At 42.0% G+C, this 19,866-nt stretch overlaps 1 protein-coding gene across 1 annotated transcript in view; it reads right to left on the bottom strand.

The window, feature by feature from the left end:
* Positions 1-8,648: 8,648 nt before the first annotated feature.
* The window catches only part of Prkdc (protein kinase, DNA-activated, catalytic subunit), a 167,915-nt gene continuing 156,697 nt past the window's right edge, over positions 8,649-19,866 (bottom strand). The window contains exons 77-86 of the mRNA XM_038345245.1: positions 19,357-19,561; positions 17,895-17,962; positions 16,885-17,105; positions 16,533-16,625; positions 15,652-15,741; positions 15,409-15,480; positions 15,136-15,337; positions 12,410-12,598; positions 11,335-11,474; positions 8,649-9,149 (exon numbers count right to left, since the gene is read on the bottom strand). Coding sequence (XP_038201173.1) covers positions 8,945-9,149; positions 11,335-11,474; positions 12,410-12,598; positions 15,136-15,337; positions 15,409-15,480; positions 15,652-15,741; positions 16,533-16,625; positions 16,885-17,105; positions 17,895-17,962; positions 19,357-19,561 — 1,485 coding nt within the window. The 3' untranslated portion in view covers positions 8,649-8,944. The remainder of the gene's footprint in view (positions 9,150-11,334; positions 11,475-12,409; positions 12,599-15,135; positions 15,338-15,408; positions 15,481-15,651; positions 15,742-16,532; positions 16,626-16,884; positions 17,106-17,894; positions 17,963-19,356; positions 19,562-19,866) is intronic.

Here is a 19,866-nt window from a genome sequence, read left to right as displayed (position 1 = left end):
TGAATCCATAGTCTTTCATTTCCTGTGGAAACAAAAGCAAAATCTCTTCTCCAAAGTAACATACCTTTTGACTTCAATTTTGAAGTCAAGGTATTTTCAAAAATACCTATCTTGGATTAATTCTGCAGCATTTATAAGCAAATATTTTTTAGCAGCTGTTGCTCCTTCCTCAGCATTCAAACAATTTAAAGAGTATAATGACATACAGTATCAAGATTCTCTGTGTATTTTCCATCTTTACATGCTTTATTTTAACCTCTATTTCTTTTATTTTCACTTTTAACTTTTGGCTTTTTGAGACAGGTTCTCTGTGTATCTCTGTCCTGGAACTTCCTCTGTAAACCAGGCTATCTTTGAACTCACAAAGATCTGTCTGTCTCTGCCTCCCAGGCAAATCCTACGGGCTTGTGCCACCACAACTGGCTACTCTTTCTTTTCTCTCTCTCTCTCTCTCTCTCTCTCTCTCTCTCTCTCTCTCTCTCTCTCTCTCTCTCTCTCTCTCTCTCTCTCTCTCTCTCCTTCTTTCCTTTGAGAATTTTAACCTTTACCCTGTATATATTTTTAACACACTGTAAACCATTTAGAGGCTTTCCTCTTTTAATCTCTCTTTACTGTATATCTCTCTTTTTCTGACCATGTGGGTCTTTTAATTCACTAAGCAATCATGGCTGAGGTACTGGCCAGAGCCATGTTTATTGTCACAACTCTATGGCTTTTCAAGGTCCTTGCCAGGAAGCAAGCTGCAACAGTGTATCCATAGCTCCATAGTCCGGACTGCCTGCTTGAAAGAGTCAGAATTTTCCCTGGCAGGATGCCCCCAGAAAGCCGGCATTTTAAAACAGCGCAGCTTTTTTCCTGCTACGGCTGAAAACCAAAATGCTTTACTCTATAGTCTTTCCCAAGCTTTCTCAGGCTTTCTGTGGATGCAGTTATCTACATGGGCACCATTTGTAACATGAACAGGCCTGCTTGTTGGGGTATCTGTCCCGCCTGGTACCCCATAGCCAGCAAGCCCCAAAGAAAATCACACAGAGGTCTCCATAAGTTATAAGCTGATTGGCCCATTAGCTCAGGTTACATATTAGCTCTTGTAGCTTATATTAACCCATTGTTCTTATCTATAATAGCCACATGGTTTGGTACCTTTCTCAGCAGGGCAGCTTACATCTTGCTTCTTCGGAGTCTGGGCAGGAGTGGGAGGAATCAACTTCCTCCTTCCCAGAATTCTCCTGTTCTCATTGCATCATTTCTACTTCCTGTCTGGTTTTCCCGCCTATACTGTCTGCCTGGCCAATCAGCATTTATTTAAAACATGATTGACAGAATACAGACAATTCTCCCACACCAGAGTCTAGTCTCATGGCAGAGGTACTGGCCAGAGCCATGTTTATTGAAACAACTCTATGGCGTTTCAAGATCCCTACCACCACCAAAAAGTATGCAGTTTTTCATCAACACCATTTAAGTGTTTTGTGGCAGGACCTCTTAAAAGAGCTGCAAGGTTTGCAGTTAAATCTGAGTCGGGAAGCCTCTCTTAAATAAGATGTGCTTGCCTCTAGCAAAGAGAGCAAGCCCAAGAAATTGCTGCTATCACGAAGCCATGCTTAACACTGTTATTTTTTTTTTTTTTTTTGAGACAGGGTTTCTCTGCAGCTTTTTTAGAGCCTGTCCTGGAACTAGCTCTTGTAGACCAGGCTGGCCTCGAACTCACAGAGATCCGCCTGCCTCTGCCTCCCGAGTGCTGGGATTAAAGGCGTGCGCCACCACCGCCCGGCTTAACACTGTTATTTTGAGTTTAGAATTACTTCCCATGCTCTCTCAGGTTTTATGTGGATGCAGTTGCCCACACATTGGGCACCATTTGTATTTTAAATAAACACTGATTGGTCAGTAGCTAGGCAGGAAGTATAGGTGGGCAACCACACAGGAAGTGGAGGCAGGGCAATGAGAATTCTGGGAAAAGGAAAGTTTCAGTCTGCAGTTGTCACCCAGACAGAGAGGAAGCCAGACACAGAGCAAGCAAGATGTGACTGCCTTGCAGAAAAAGGTATCAAGCCATGTGGCTAACACAGACAAGAATTATAAGCTGGTATGAGTTATAAATTTAATAAATAAGAAGTCTGAGCTACTGGGCCAATCAGTTTGTAATTAATGTAGACCTGTGTGATTCTTTGGGACTGAAAAACTGTGAGACCTGGTGGGACAGAAGCCTCGGTCAACACACCACTGAAGATATCTTGCTGGGCTAGTCATTGTTGTGACTGAAGGCTTCACAGCTGGGAAGAACTACTGATCGCTTGTCTCACTTGGCTGCTTGCATACACATTTGGATTCTATGAGAGATAGTCCTCAGGGAGTTAGAGAAGTTTTTCTGAGCAATGAACACAAAGTACTTTCACTTGTTTTCCAATTTTAATAAGACTAACACAAGAAAAAGGCCAAGATTTTCATCCTTCCAGACTTCATTTTCTAAAACAAGTATCTTATCATGTCAAAACTAGAAAAGTAAAAAGAACCTAGAAATAAATAATCCACTAAACGAAATAATTTCCAAATGTGGTATGTTATGACCATACCTTTGCCTGCTGTTCTCATTATTCCTATACCGTTTACATTAGTGATAAAGTCTTCTGGATTTTATTCAATACCATAATCAATGGGCCATCCCATGGGATGTTCATATTTACACTGGTTAGTGAAACTCCTGGCTTATTTAGCTTGCTACATTCTTCATATTCTAATGAATCTGGATATATATTTTCCAACTGTAAGTCTATTATAACCTTAACTTTTCATTTGTTAACATTTGTTAACATGACTTTGGATAAACTATATAACTAAGTAGATTTTTTTTTAAACTTATTTTATCTGTATGAGCATTTTAACTTGCATGTATATACACCATATAAGGGCTTGGTGCTCATGAAGGTCAAGAAAACATCAGATCTCCTGGCACTGGAGTTACAGACTGTGAGCCACTATGTGGGTGATGGGAATTGTATGTGGGTCCTTTGCAAGAGCAACAAGTGCTCTTAACTGCTGAACCACCTCACCAGCCCCAAGATCTCATTCTTAAATTCTCATTGAATTTTTTCTTTCATAATTTCATACATGTTTCATATGCATTCTGTTAACAACTCCATCTCGCTCCCTTCATCACCTGCCTGTTCTTCCCGGCAAGTTCACTTTTCAAGATCATGTTAAGCATTTAGGTTTTTGAAATTAAAATATAATGACATTACTTACACCATTCCTTCTCCTACCTCAATACCTCCTATATACTCAATTTGTTCTTATCTCAATTCATGGCCTCGTGTTGCAAGTTCATGGTTTTTGTTGGGTTTAAGAGCTGCTTCATTTAACCAGAATCACATATGACTGTGATCTAGACTTTACTGGAGGCTGATGGGCTCCTCAGTGGGTATACAATTGAAGGTCATGACTGCCCCTTCCCTAGAACTCATCAGCAAGGAGGGGTAGTTCTGTAAACTGCTCCCTAATCCATACCTTACTCTTTTTTTTTAGACCTTACTCTTTTTTTTTTAGATTTATTTATTTATTATGTATACAACATTGTGCCTCAATGTATGCCCGCACGCCAGAGGAGGGCATCAGACCTCATTACAGATGGTTGTGAGCCACCATGTGGTTGCTGGGAATTGAACTCAGGACCTCTGGAAGAGCAGCCAGTGCTCTTAACCTCTGAGCCATCTCCCCAGCCCCATAGACCCTATTTTGTGTAAGTCTAATGTAGGCAACTGCAGATGTGTCCATAACTGCCCTGGCTGTGGTTTGCCTAGAAGAGAACATTTTATAGCCCTTTGTAGTCCCTTTGTACACTATGAAGATGTTTCTCTCATTGTTAATAAAAAGCTAATTGGCTGATAGCTAGGCAGAATTTTTGAGGCAGTGGATGCTGAGAAAAGGGGCAAAGACAAGAGTCATGAGGAGACATGGAGAGAAGATAAACATGCCATGCTGAAAGAAGGTACTGCCATGTAGCGGAGTGGTAGATAAGAAAAATGGGTGAATTTAAGTTATAAGAGCTAGCTAGTAACAAGTCTAAGCTATTGGTTCAACATTTACAATTAAGTTTCAGGGTGGATGCAAGAGCAGTGAGGGGAGGAATCAGACATGGGAAACTTCTCAGTTTCATTTCAGGAGAGATGGACGGAGAGGAAGCACATTCCCAGCAGTGGACAGATCCCAGCAGAGGATGTAAGGAGTTGGCGAGGGAAAGAAGTGAGCCAGGCCATGATGGCTGGGAGAATCTTGCAGCCTGACTGGCTAGCAGCTAAAGTGCTTCATTATTTATACAGAATTTAGTAAGTAGGGATACATTCATGTTGTTCCAAAACATAGATCATATCATTTTTGTTTTGGGGCATGTGTTTCACTTCCTTTTGCTCATCTTTTAGTCATCATTAATAAACTATGAGGGAAGTTATCATTTCCAATCATTTGCCCTCAAGTTTTGACATCATTGATAGCCAGAGTTATCTTTTATAATCATTCTTGCTCATTAACCTTATAACCCAATTTTTAAGACTCTAGAAGTAGATGACAGGATGTTCTCAGGCTGGCAGCTTTTGTGGCTACAAGGACGCTAGACCAAAGCAAAATCTCTAAGCTAGTCTGGGCAGACTGCCATGTCCCAAGCAGTATATTATTAATTCTTAATGGTCAGAGTATCCAAGAAATATCCTCAGGGAAAAGCTGCTGCAGTTATTATCCAAATTCTGGCATAATACAATGTTTACATTTTATATCTTTATAGAATTTGTCTAATCCTGGCATTCTGTGTTCCTTGGTCATATGACACCATAGTGGCTCTGTATGAACTAACTTTTCTAAGAGAGGTCCTGACATCACATTCTTTCATCCTTTATACATCATTCTTTGCACATCACTATGAGTCTCTGTGTAGGACAGAGGTAACTTCAGATAATCTAACTTTGTTGCTGTATGTGCCATGAAATTACCTGAGTGTATAGTGGGAAGAGGCTTACAATCTGAACCGTGGCCAACTCCTCTAGTCCACCCAATCTTTTAATTTTTTAAAATCATCTTTTCTCATTTTACATACCTATCCCAGTTCCCACTCCCTCCTCCCCTCTAGCTCCTCCCACAGTCCCCCATTCCACCCCTATCCACTCCGCAGAGAGGGTAAGACTTCCCATGGGAAGCCAACAAAGTCTGACACATTCTGAGGAGAGACCCTCCTCCCATATTTAGGCTGAGTAAGGTATCCTTCCAAAAAGAATGGGTTCCAACAAGTCAGTCCAAGCACCAGCGACAAATCCTGGTCCCACTGTCAGTGATCCCAAAGATTGCCCAAGTTACACAACTGTCACCTACAGAGGACCTAGTTTGGTCCTATGCAGGTTCCCCCACTATCAGTCCAGAGTCAATGAGCTCCCACTAGCTCAGGTCAGCTATTTATGTGGGTATCCCACATAACGGTCATGGTCTTGACCCCTTTGCTCATATTATTGCTCCTCTCTGTCTTCAACTGGTCTCTGGAAGCTAAGCCCAGTGCTTAGTTGTGGATCTCTGAATCTGCTTCCATCAGTTGCTGGATGAAGGTTATATAATGACAATTAAGGCAGTCATCAATCTGATTACAGGGGAAGGATAGATCAGGTACCCTCTGCACTACTGCTTGGGGTCATCCTTATGGATTCCTGGGAATTTCCCTGGTGCCAGGTCTCACACTAGCCCCATAATTAGCCCACCCAATTGTATTGAGCTTTTTGAGTTTACTTTGTTTTGATTATCTAGTTCCTGAGTAAGTACATGGATAGATATTTCAAGAGTGTCTCATAGCCTCATAAAGAGACCCCTGGCTTTTTTTTTATGTGTGCCACAACCTCCAAAGTGTAAGGAAGACCTTCAAGTAGATAAGGGTATCTCCCAAAAGTGGAGGGGGGGGGCAGGGGTTGCATGTTCAGGACTATCCTGGGGAAGCTTAGAAGCAGAAGGCATAAATGATTCATAAGAAATTTTCCATCAATCCAATATCCCCAAATTAAAAGAATCCCAAGTACGTAACCAGTAGAAATGACAACCAAAGGTGGCACAGCAGCCCAGCTTTGAGGGATCTTTGTTAAGCAGCTATGCTGGTTTTATTACTCTTGCTGTTCCCATCAGATACAGCTGTGCCAGTACAGAAAACCTCTGCCTACAGCCCTCTCCCTATCTTTTGGCTTTCACATTCTTTGTACTCTTCCATAACGTCCCCTGAGCCTTAGAAGGGGCAGCATAAACTTTGTTTAGGGTGGAGCACCCAATCATCCGGTCCTCAGGATCTTGAGCAGCTCATGTCTCTGCAGTCACTGCTGTTCACTACAGAGGGAGGTTTCTGTAGTGAGACTAGCATTTGTCTATGGGTATGTGATGGTTTTAACGTCAATTTGCACCAAATTAGAATTTTTTTGAACTTTTATTGATTTTTTTTTGTGGATTTTTACATAATGTACTCTGATCCCATTTATCTCCTTCAAATCCACCCTCTACCCTTGCAACCACTCCCTCCCAAAACAAAACCAAATTTAAAAGGAAAAAACCAAAACCCAAACAAAACAAAAACAAGAATCTTGTGGAAGCTATAGTGTGGCCTGTTAAGACACACAGTTTACCCTCTAGTCTGTTCATCTTTACTTGACCATGTTCATTAGAATTAATCTCCCTGTTAAGATTAACAGCTAGGACCTGTTAGAGACCCTGCCTCAAACAAACAAACAACCACCGAAACAAAACAATAAGCATCAAACCACTACCACAACACTTCTAAAGATCAAGTTATGTTCACGAAGCCAGCCCCATAGAGGATACTAAAGAGAACACATGTATTTATGAGACTGTAGGGAAAAATGGGGGTTAAGTCAGTGGTTAAGCAAAGAAGGACTAAAATAAATGAGCCAAAATTAACAAAATGTCATTTTCAATAATATAATAATACATATTTCAATAATGACTATCAATGGTTCCAGCTGCTCATTCAAGAGGCAGGCTGGATTTATCCCTACTGCTCGTACGGGTATTTTGGGAACCTATTCTCTTTGGATGGATACTTTGCTCAGCCTAGATATAGTAGGGAGGGCCTTGGACCTTCCCCAAAGCAATGTGCCTTACCTTCTCTGAGGAGTGGGTGGGGGTGGGGTGGGAGAGGGGTATGTGGAATGAATGGGAGGAGGAAAGGGAGTGGGAACTTGAATTGTTATGTATGAGTTTGTTTTCTTTTTAAAAATAAACAAAAAAACAAAACAAAAACAAAAAAGATTTCAGCTGGGTATAGTGGCACACACGGTTAATTTCAACACTGAGTTCAAGGCAAGTCTGATATCTATATCTATATACCAGTGTGTATGTATCTGAATATATATATACACACACATATATATGTATATATATATATATAATACATACACATATGCCTTGATGGAGGTCATTATCATTTATTACAAAAGATGACAATACTCAAGGTGTGCCACTTGGTCTCTGATGAAGAAATCTCGTTTTACAAGGACTGTGAGAAATACAGACTCCAGAATATCTTTCCTTAAAAAAAGGATTTATTTATTTATTTATTATGTATGTATACAATATTCTGTCTGTGTATATGTCTGCAGGCCAGAAGAGGGCACCAGACCTCATTACAGATGGTTGTCAGCCACCATGTGGTTGCCGGGAATTGAACTCAGGACCTTTGGAAGAGCAGGCAATGCTCTTAACCACTGAGCCATCTCTCCAGCCCCCAGAATATCTTTTGTGTCTGATTTTACATGTGCTACATTGCATTCTTTCCCTAGCAGCTATGGGGAACTCCCGACAGCCTGTATCTAATGTGTGTGTATCTTATGAATGCAATCCCAATATACTGGCATTTTTATCTGTGGATTGTCAAGAAGGGGGCTCCTCTTTAGCTGTTTTGTCCAATTGATATTAATAATGTTAGTTTATACAGAATTTTGATGAAAAAATGAACACAAAGAGATGCTACTCAAGTTCCCCTTCAGAACTCTACTGGAACACAGCTCAAGAAAACAGCTGTATTTCCCCAGCTGCCAAGACAGACATATACTATCAACTGATATAAAACTTCAAAGTAGCTTTAGATTAGAGCAGGTGCTTTGCTAACGGGCTGTAAGATGAACTATTCACAGAAAGATACAATCTTATTTACAAGAACCCAGAGCCAGCTGTCTGATTTGTTGGGCCAAGGTAAAAAGTACAAAACACCTTCACTGTGGTGCCAGGTCTGGCTGATTACCAAGGACAGAGATTAACTCTCTGTGCAACTTTCCAACCTCAGTTTTATGGCCTTTGTTCAGATACCATGGGGAGAGAGCCCCTAACTGGCCAACGCTGCAAAATATAAACTAACTTCATAGCCCAGAGAGGGAGAGTTACAAGTCTCCCCTTTTTATGGCCAAGGGTTACATGCAGGATGGAAAACTACATTTTAAGATATAAAATGCTTTCAATGTCACTGTGCCCTGTGCCCTGGAGAGTGCGGAGTAAGGTTGTCTGCACATGCGCCACGGACACAGAAACCTACCACACCCAACAACTGCAGATGAGAGACAATCAACATCAGAGCAGAAATTAAATAGAGATGAAGGGAAAAAAAAAACAAATTAATGAAATGAAGAGTTAAAGAGAGGAAAAAATATTTATATTTTTTTATTTTCAAATGTGGGGGGCGAATGTAACACATGGCACATGTATGGAGGTCAAAGGACAACTTGCAGCAGTCGCTCTCCTCATCATGTGGGCTCCAGGGATTGAAGCTAGGTCATTCGTGCTGGCAGCAAGGGAGCCATCTTGCCAGCACTACCAAGGAGATTTCTTTTCTTTCTTCAAGTAATACCCTGCTGTCAGTGAAGGTCTAGGAGATTCCCTCGGTGATGGGATGCTTTACAGCTGGTGATCCCCCTAGACTTTAGATCCAAGGCTCCCATCCTTCCCAAGTCCGGCCAAGGATATTGGGGTCTGTGGCCTGGTCCACCAAGCACTTCACTTGAGTCTCTTCTGAAAGTCCACTCTCCGGCTCTTGTGCACGAATGTTGTGGTCTTTGTTTCCTCGAGCCACAGCCATATAACTCCCAAAGGCAGATGAGTTTTCATGGCCTAGATATAACTCATCACTGGAAAACATATTGATTGAATATGAAAACACAAACACAAATGCTTTTTCCCTTTTGACCCGGATAGCGGGTTATCCTTTACAAATATCTACCACCATTTAGACATTATTTTCTTCCTGCCACTCAAAACTTTGAATTCTAAGTTTGAGTTAGTAGGAAAACACAAAACATGAGTAATATAATTGTTAACATTTGTTTGGAAGTTTTTGCTTTTGTTTTTCTAGAGCAGACACTTAGAAGTGGAACTGCTGGGTATAATGCTAACTCTGTTTAGCTTCTTAAGGAGGAGTCAGGCTGTTTACCATAGCAACTGCACAACTCTGCATGCCTACCGATTACAATTCTCCACATCCCCACTCACACTTCTCCTGTCTCATCTGAAAGCTGTCGTTACACACACGATGTGAACTTCGTTTGCACTTCCTTAATGACTCTTCACACAATCAGTGGTCATTTGTACATTTGCACATCTTTAGAGAAACGTCTGATTCCTTTGATCTTTAGAAATTAGGTTATCAATTTTACTTTTATAAAGGATTCTATTTATCCATTTTTATTTTCTTAAGGATTTTGTTTTTGAGAGAAGGTCACTTTTTGTTGCGGTCAGACTCAAACTTGGTACGTGCTAAGGATGTCTTCTACCTCCCACAGGCTGGGTTTATAGATTTGCACCACCACAAATGGACATTAGAAAAATTATTTTAGAGATTTGTGTCTGTGCTTGTGGGTGCCTCCAAGGGCCAGAAGAGGACATCAGATCCCTGGAGTTGGAAGTACCAGTGGTTATTAGCTCTATTAAGTGGGAACTGAAACTGCAGTCCTCCAAAGAGCAAGCACTCTTAACTACTGAGCCATCTCTCTACCACCCCTACCCTGCACTGTGCTTTTAAAGAACTTATTAGTCCTTTCTCAGATATATGACTCACAAGAACTTCGTCCATCTGTGCACTGTCCTAATTTAAGAGAAGACTTATTTTTATTTTATGTGTACAGATGCTTTACCTGCATATAATGTGCACCACAGGATGTCTGAGACCCGAGGAGTCCAGAAGGGGCATCAGATCCCCTGGAACTGGGGTTACAGACCATTGTGGATGCTGGAAACCAAATCTTGCTCTTTTCCAAGAACAAAAAACGCTCTTAACTTGAGTCACTTCTCTAGCCCCACTACTTAGAAAAAAAGAAAATCAACAAAACCAAACTATTTATTTACTTGCATGCCTCTGTTTGTGCTTATAAAGGCCAAAAGGTATCAGATTCCCATGGAGCTGAAGTTAAGTGGCTGTGAGCCACTCGGTAAGGGTGCTTGGCACTGGACTTGAATCCTCTGGACGGGCAGCAGGCATTCTTATTGCTGATGATTTTTCCAACCATTACATTTTTACTCTACTATCTCTGGGAACAGAACCCAGGTCTTATGCTTGCCAGGTTAGTATACTAACTCCTATGTTCTTGATTGCATCCTGTACAGCACAGCTCTGAACTCTGAAGTTCAATTATCTGTCTTGTTCTTGCTCATGCCTCTGGTGTCACATCTAGTAATGTTAAGTGTCATAGCCAAATTCAATTCAAGACCAACTTAATTTTTTTCTAAGTGTTTAGCATTTAAGTCTGATACATCTTGAATTAATTTTTGCAAGTAATGTGAGACAGGGCTCTAATTTCATTCTCTTGTCAACAATAATCACTATATAGACCTGGTACTCATGTTAAAAATCAAGTCAATTACAGAGTATATCTTACTACTGCTTAGAATTAAAGTTTAAATTTCTTACTTACTAGGAATACTACCTATAAATTTCTATTTGCTTTAGATTTCAATTAAAAAAAATTGAAAGGTTAATGCAGCTCAGAATACTGTCTGAGATGCTGACACTGTGTTCTTCACAATGAGATCTAGTGCTCATCAGGACCAAATGGGTCAAATGCCCCAGGAAGTACCAAGGCAAATGGAAATTCCAAGCCTCTTCATATGAGTTTGGTTCTTGCACTGGTGCTGGCTGGAGAGATGCATAGGAAAGATGGCACAGGTGTGAGCAAAGTCTTCGCAGGCCTGGGCTGGAGTGGAAGCCTCCCTAAGATGCACTTTCCCCACGTGCACAGTGAGAACTGCCACAATGCTCTCATGTGTCTGAGGAGCTTAGCACTTCTGAACGCGCACTGATTTCGTGTTCACAAGTCTTACCAAGTTATAACTGCTGGGTTGGCCCCTGCTAATTTTCTCTTAGCATAGCGTATTTTCTGCTGAGGATACCAATTCTTTTCAGTTACGTTTATTTCTTGAATCCATGATCCTCCTCTTTTCAGCATTTTCTGCTCAAAACACTAAAGGGAAAGAAAGAACATAATTTTCTCTACTAATTCTAACAGTATATATAATTACATTTGAAACATTAAACCAAGCAATTATCCTAAAACAAACATCTGTAACAGCTCTATAGCTTTCTAGATAGATCCTGATGTGGGCTATATCGCTGTGACCATGCGATGCAGAGACACGAGAAAGAGTCTCCATATAAAAGGATGAGCTCTACTGGGTTTAATGCTTTGGGGACATATTCTGGATAGCCTTCCATTCAAACAGCACTATCCATTCTTATGATTAAGGAAGAATTCACGTGAATGATTTCTAAATCAAAGGCTTTTGTTCGGTGCTAGAGTTCAAGGACTAAGAAAACCAGGGTTCAATTCCCAAAAACCACATGGTGGTTTACAACCTACTGTAATTCCAGTTCCAGGGGCTCTAACACCCTCTTCTGGCCTCTGCAGGCACTGCATGTATATGGTGCACTTATATATCCAAGCAAAGTATTAAAAAAAAAAAACCCTAAATATTTTTGCTAAAAGTTCTAGGTTGGGAGGAAGATGGCTGTAATCCCAGAAATCAGGAAGTAGAAACAATACTCTCTAGAGTTCAAGAACAGCCTGGGACACATAATGAGTTCTAGGCTAGCTCAGATATAGAGTTTATAATTACCTGCTATAATTACCTATTTATAATTACCACCACCACCACCACCACCACCACCACCACCACCACAAGTTGTGTAAAGAGAGAACTCAGAGTTACTGTTACCCATGGGTCTATACTGTCACCCCCCAGTTAGTATCAAACAACAAAGTAATTAAGTTTCCTCCAAACAAGTGTTTGCTTTTGAGAAATGTAACCGAAATAATGTAAATATTTCAGTAAATGCAACTTGATGCATTTTCATCATAAAAACAAAATATGGATGTGTCTATACAAAACCAAAATGTACCTTCCAATCAAAAGAGGGCTCCTTCACAAAAACCTCCATGGTGTCAGTGAGCAGACCTGCGCGTGAGCGGAAAGCCCTCAGGGCATGCACCATGACAGCACACACAAGACCCGTTTCCTTCATTGGTAACATGAGATTGACAAACTGGCGGGTTAGACGAAAAGGCATCAACTCAGGAACTGGAAGAAACTAAACAGAGAAAAAAGTATATTTAAGTAAACACATTGTGTTGAATAGTTTTATGTCAGCTTGACCCAAGCTAAAGTCATCTGAGGAGGGAACCTCAATTAAGAAAATGCCATAATAAGATTGGACTGTAGGCAAGCCTGAGGGCATTTTTAAAATTAATTAATTGATTTTTTAAAAACAATCTTTTCTCATCTTACATACCAATCCCATTCCCCACTCCCACACCTTCCCCTACCTCCCCCCTTCTCTATCCATACTCCTCAGAGGGTAAGGCTTCCCATGGAGAGTCAACAAAGTCTAGCGCATGAGGCAGGACCAAGGCCCTCCCCACTATATCTAGGCTGAGCAAGGTATCCCTCCAAAGAGAATGGGTTCTAAAAAGCAGGTTCAAGCAGTAGGGATAAATCCTGGTCCCACTGTCAGTGGTCTGAGGACATTCTCTTAATCAGTGATGGATGGGGGAGGGCCCAGTCCATTCTGGATGGTGCCATCCCTAGGCTGTTGTTCCTGGATTCTATAAGAAAGTAGGCTGAGCAAGTCATGAGGAGCGAGCCAGTAAGAGCACTCCTCAATGGCCTCTGCATAAATTCCTGTCCTGATTTCCTCCAATGATGGACAATACCTACACCAAATAAACCCTTTCCTCCCCAACTTGTTTTTGGGTCATGGCGTTTCATCCCAGCAATAGTAACCCTACCTAGGACAGAAGTTGGTACAAGGATACTGGGGTACTGCTGTGACAGACCTGACCATGCTGCTTTGGGAAGGACTGTGGACAGACTTTGGAACTGTGGGCTAGGAAAGCAACCGAGTGTTAAGAGCTCGGGGTGCTGTTCTGCAGAAGCCTGGAGTAGGAGAACGTTGAGGCCTAGCGTGTGGAATCTCAGAGGGAAGTAAAGACTTCCCAGCCAGTGGGGCTAAGAATCTGTGGTTCTGGTGAGCAGGGACTAAAGAGTCAGCTGTGATTAACAAGAGACCAGGACTATGAAGTTAAACCTCTGTTTTACTAGGACAACTGGTGCTGGTCAGCTGGAGCGGAGAAGTTAGTGGTGACTAAGCAGAGACCAGCCTCTGCCATGAGGTCTGGGCCTATGGAGGACAGCTGCAGCTCTGCCCTAGGACTCTCACTGGAGTGGGAAGAGAACGACCTTGAGTCTGCCCAGCTGAGCACCATTACGGTGAGAGAGCTTACGTTGGGGAAATGGAAGAGAGGGGCCGAAAGGTGCATGTGCTGGGGAGAGCAAGGGCAGTGAGGAACAGGCTGCTGTGGGTGGCATGCTTGCAACCTGGAATCATGGTGATGCCCGGGCCTGGGCTGCTGCCAAGGGCTATGTCAGGGCCCAAGCTGTGGTGGTCTGTGTTGGTGTTTGTGGCTCGTGTCACCACCGAGGGCCCTGTGGACGCTTGGAGGCTGGGCCACCTCCTACGACCATGTCTGGGTGTGAGGGCTGTGCTACCCCCACAGGGGCTACGCCTTGCAAACAGGCCTGTGTTTCCACACCAGATCCGTGGTATTGTCCAGAGCTGGACTGCTGCCGAGGGCTATGTCTGGATCCATGGCTTTGTAGCAACCAGGCTCTGTGTTGATATCTGTAGCTCCTGTTGCCACAGAGGGCCATGCAGAGAGGCCTGTAGTCTGGGCTGACACCTGAGGCCATGTTGGTGTTTGAGAGCCATGTGGCCATCAGGGTCGTACAGATTTGGGTGGCATGTGCTGCCACCTGGGGCCATGGTGACATCTGAACCTGAACTGTGGCTGAGGGCCACATCTGTGCCCATGGTCCTACCACAGTCAGAATCTTCAGTGATGTCCATGGCTACTGCTACTGTCAAAGGTAGAATGGGTACCTGGGGCAAGGCTGCCACCTGGGACCATGCAGATGTGGGTGACCGGTGGTGCCAGCTAGGATTAGGGTGATATTATTTCTTTCTTCAAAAAGTGTCAGGTTTTAGGACCATGCCACCAAAGCCAACTTAACCCACCATTGCTCCGTTAATTAATTTCTGGAGATGTTACAAAGTCACATGATATGATGGCCAATCTTGGCTGTCAGCCTGACTACATCTAGAATCAGTGAAAGTTCAAGCACCTATAAGGGATCCTCTGAGGTGAGAAGACACACCAAATCTGGGCCACACCTGGTGGCATCCTATACAAAGGGTGTAGAAGGAGAAAACTTGCTTTCTGCCTGTTTGCTGTAGGTCTCACAGCAAGGTCAATACCCTGTTGCTGAGGCTGCTGATTCTAACCCTGTTGGTGTTAGAATCTACTTCTCTGGGGTTCCAACGCAGACTGAAGATTAGGAATCTTCCAGGGCTCTAGCACCTGACCAGGACTGCTGAGACATCCAGTCTCCTGGATTGAACAACTACTTGATTCTTGGCCTTTCTATCAGGAGACAGCTGTTGTGGGACTAGCTGAACCACTCTAATGAAACGCATGTATGTATTCATTCCATCAGTTATGTACCTTTAGAGAACCCTGACAAGTACATATCCCACTTCCAGGTCATCAGTGGGCATTAAGGACAACACACCTGAGTAGCTGATCCAAATGCATGTCCAAAGTCAATTCCAATCACGCTGCCCGTCTCCATGGCTACCATGAAATTGTTGAGATGTCTGTCTCCAATACCGAGGAGCCAGTGGCTGATACACAACAGTGCATGAGAGCTGGCGAAGTGGGAACGTAGTGCCAGGAAGGCCTCAGGGCTGGTGCTCATCTTCACAAAAGCCCGCCTAGGAGAGAGATGAATCACATATAGTTTCTGCCATGCCACTAGTGTTTGTGAAGTCACAAATATACTTACTTTAAGAGGTCAGCAGGCACTTTATTTTCCCTTTTTCTAAAAGCCATGACTGTTTCTGTATGGTTAGCTCTTCTGTGATTTAAGACAAACATTTCATTAGAACAAATTTCTGGTGAATTTAAAATTATTTATACTAAAATATAGTATCATCTAGGCAGAGCAGGTGGATCTCTGTGAGGTCAAGACTCAAAAGTTTGCATTTTTTTAGAAGAATGAACAAATGTAAATCAAAACCAAACTTACTTGTACATTAGTGCATAGGCTCCATTATCACTTTTCCCCGACATTTTTATTAGCCAGTCTTTATATTCACGAGGTGGTGCATAAGGATCACTAGGAAGTAGGGAAAAGGGAATTAGAATTAAAGAGGTATTCTGCATGGCAAAGAATACTGGAAATTTATTAAAAAACAGTGAAGAATAAATACAACTTTCAATGTACCATTATTCATCCCTAATGACTCCAGGATAAACTCAAACAACTTCCTTATGCGAAAACTCTGGCATAATCAAATCAGGTGCAAAATATTTCCCTCTTCATGCAGAGAAAAATAAGATGTTAAAATAAACACAAAGTCTGTGACCTAGGCATGTCACCCTAAAAGGCAGCCTGACAATAATGATATCGCTGCTGGAAGGACTCATTTGACCATAAGCCAATCTTTACAAATCATTCACAAAACATCTGCTTTTCCTTGTTTCTTGATTAGTTCCAGATATTTCTTTACCATTTCTCAAATGCAGATACAAATAAAATCCATCTTAGGTATGATAAAGTATTTTCTTAATGCCGGAAAATGCTCATCTTGAATTTGAGAAGCCTTTAGTAACTCTGCACAGGTGAGAATCAGCACTTGTACAGGTGGACACACTGTGGTGTGCATATACTTGGTCACTTTTCAGTTTGTGCTGCAGCTTTCCTAATGAGCTTTCAGAAGTTAAACAGTTACAAGTTGAGGGGCAGGTTGGTAGCATGCATCAATGATTCCAATCCTGGTACTCAGGCTCCAATGCCAGCCTGGACTACACAATGAAATTTAAAAAGCTGTCATGTTCCTTAAATTCCAGTATAGGCAGATCTCTATGCATTTCCAGGCCATCCAATATGACCTAAGAACACACTACCTGATATAAGCCACTTTCTCCTCTTTCGACATATTATTGAAAAGAAAGTCCTTCAAGGTCATAGTATTTTCAATCCATTCAATTAATCCTAATCTGAAAGATAAAATACAACGTTTCAAATAAGTGCAAACAAATCCCAACTGCTCCTTCTTCATCAGAAAAAATGTTCTGAAGAATAAAAGCGAAACAGATTTCTTCCTATCCAGTCTCTACTTCTCACTTACATTCATATGTAAATCTAGTTGAGTCCCGTCCATGGGACACTTCCAGCACCCACAGACATATTTCGGGGCTCAGACAGGGTGGGGTGCATACCCCGCCCCCTACATATACCGTCTCACTCAGGCCATACCTGGAGGTCATGGGCACCACACGGTAAGTCATTAACTGCATGTTTCTCTGACTGCAGGCAGCATTCTGAGCGAGGATGGCATTCATGACCTCAAAGAGCTGCTCAATGCGCTGGTCCTGACGGAGGTCCTCGCCGCCTTTTACCAGGAAGGGATACTCCTTTTCATCATGGCCTCGAATAACAATGCGCTTTGGTTTCCTCATGGAGGCCATTACTTTTACCTTTAAACATTAAGAGATTTGTTGTTTAAAAAAATAATCTTGCTATGTTGCCTGGCTTAGTTTCTAATGCCTGGGCTCAAGTGGTCCTTCTACCTACTGAGTAGTTGGGGCTACAGTGTGCACTACTGCAGCGGGGCAAAACCAAAAACCTTAAAACAGTATTAGAGTAGCTCACTACATCCTGGTCAGGGTGGATGCATTCCTCAAAGAAAGACCTGAGGGCACTCAGGTGGTATGGGCTGAGGCTTCAGGGCCATCTGTCATCTCGAGGGCTGTGCTCATGCACACTCAATATTGGCTACAGACACTATCCTTCTCAACATGTGATGTCTACCATAATGGTTTTCTTTTATAAAAGATTAATTCTACACATAACCTACAATGGACATATACTGCTTATACTTCATTTATTATACTTTTCTCTATTTTTGACATTGTAATTTAATTATAACATTTCTCCTTCCAAACCCTCTCATATGCCCCTTCCAACTCTCCTTCAAATTCATGGCTTCCATTTTCATCAATTGTTATTGCAGCCATATAAGTATTTATATATACATATATATTCTTAAACATAACCTATTAAGTCCATATAGTGCTACATGTATATATTTTTGGGGGCTGACCATTTGGCACTTAACTTATAATACTCTTAAATACAACTGATATTGAAACATAGACATTATCTTTAGGAATCTGATCAATATAGTAATTTGGGAACAACAGGTTAGTGGGAAATTGACCAACACATCGAATGTCACAGAGACAAGGATAACAGAGACAGCATACCCGCTCATCGAATCCAGAGATCCGGACGTGATATTCAGGCAGTGGCTTGCCCTTCCCGTCATACTGGCCTACAGCAGACACAGAGCCTCGCTTAGATATCGTCTGTTACAAAACTTCCACGTTTTAAGACATATATGTTGAGTTAGTAAAATATGTTGATGTGACATGATACTTATTTTTTCTTTAATTCAAAGTTTTCATTTATAGAAATCAGCCATAGCCAGGCATGGTAGTGCACACCTTTAACCCCAGCACTCATCCAGGTCAGCCTGGGCGACACAGTGAGACCCTGTGTTAAAACAAAACAGCAACAACAACGAAGAAAGAAAAAGAAAAAGCTACATCCTCTTCCCCTGAAGCTGGCGAGTGTAACTACACATTGTCAGCAGTGAAGAGACGCCTTCTCCCAAGCTTTCTCTTCCATTTGCTGAGAAGGGAAAAGCAGCCACCAGATTAAAACGCTCCTTTTTGGGGGGGAAAGTCTAGGTTGGGAAACATGGAATAGGAAGAAATTTCTTCTGACATTTTGCTGCATGTGACATCTCAGTGTCATAAATTGTTTTCCTGTTGCTGCTCTCTTCGAGTGGGACCAGGCGTTGCCTCCCGGGAAGCAACCTCTCTACACCTGAACTAATTCCTGAAGAAAAGTTACGGGGAAACAAAGTAGGAATCAATGATTTGGGGTCACTGTAAATACTAAATGGGAATCTGAACACCTGACATAATAAAAAATATAGTAAACTGTACTAAGTCATAATAATTATAGGTTTTCCTAATGATGAATATGGTTGGGGAAGACACTGGAGAGATGCCGCAGCAGTTATGAGCAATTGCTGCCCTTCCAGATAACCTGGGTTTGGTTTCCAGCACCCATGCCACTTCTTAACTCCAGCTCCAGGGGACAGAGCATTCTCTTCTGGTCTGTGGGCACTTGTGCTCACATGAATTTACCTGCACAGACACATAACCAAAAAGTAAAAAAAAAAAAAAGATGGGCCGAAGAGGTGATCCATTAGGTAAAAGTGCTTCTGGCACAAGCACAAATCTCCAGCTCTCATGCAGAAGCCATGTATGGTAGCTGTAGTTATCTATGGTCCTAGCTAGTACTCTTAGAGGAACTGGAAGGCAGAGACAGGAGAATGCACAGGTGCACATAAGCCAGCCAGCCTGGTGTGTGCAAAAAACAAGGTTCTGTCTCTCAAGCAAGGTGGAAAGATGAATACCTTGGGTTGTTTTCTGACCTCTATATGCATATATGTACGCTACACACAATATATACACCCCTGCATTCTCTCTCTCTCTCTCTCTCTCTCTCTCTCTCTCTCTCTCTCTCTCTCTCTCTCTCTCTCTTTTTCCACACACACACACACACAAGGATTCCAGTGTCATTTAGAAAGCAAGAGTTCGCTGCCATGTTATTCTCCTTAAGGAGCGTTCTTGTCACTACTGGATGCTCACTAACCAGGAATCTCCACTTCGTTCCCTGGGGGCTGCACTCTGAACGCACTCATCCAGGGGGAGTACTCTTTCAGGTTCCCAGGCGGCTTCAAGTTTGTTCTCATCCTTACAAACAGTGCATCAGTGATATTACGGAAGTGACTGGGCTTCATTGTAGGCAGCTTAGAACCATCATTCCCAAAGCTTTTGTCAAATTCTTTCCCGAAGGCCTGAAAATTAAAAATTTACTATTATGACCACTGCTTCCATTGTATATCAGAAAAAGCTTTAAGTTTATGAATATTTCAAGACTTTAAAACATTTTGAGTGTCCCCTTTTTTCTGTGTCTTCTCTTCCTTAGGCAGGTAATTATTAGAACAACTGCTAGTTACAAATTCTAGTAAGTGCTTCAAAAAAAAAAAAAAACAAAAAACAAAACAACAACAACAACAAAAACCAAACAGATGCTATGACTTTACACATAAAAAATGGTTAAAAACTCCACTAGAAAACTTCTAGAGCAGATAAGCACTTT

This window comes from Arvicola amphibius, chromosome 10 (genome assembly GCF_903992535.2).
Source record: "Arvicola amphibius chromosome 10, mArvAmp1.2, whole genome shotgun sequence".
Taxonomy (NCBI): Eukaryota; Metazoa; Chordata; class Mammalia; order Rodentia; family Cricetidae; genus Arvicola; species Arvicola amphibius.
The sequence above is the reverse complement of the archived record's forward strand: the minus strand, read 5'-3'. Positions and strand labels throughout refer to the sequence as shown.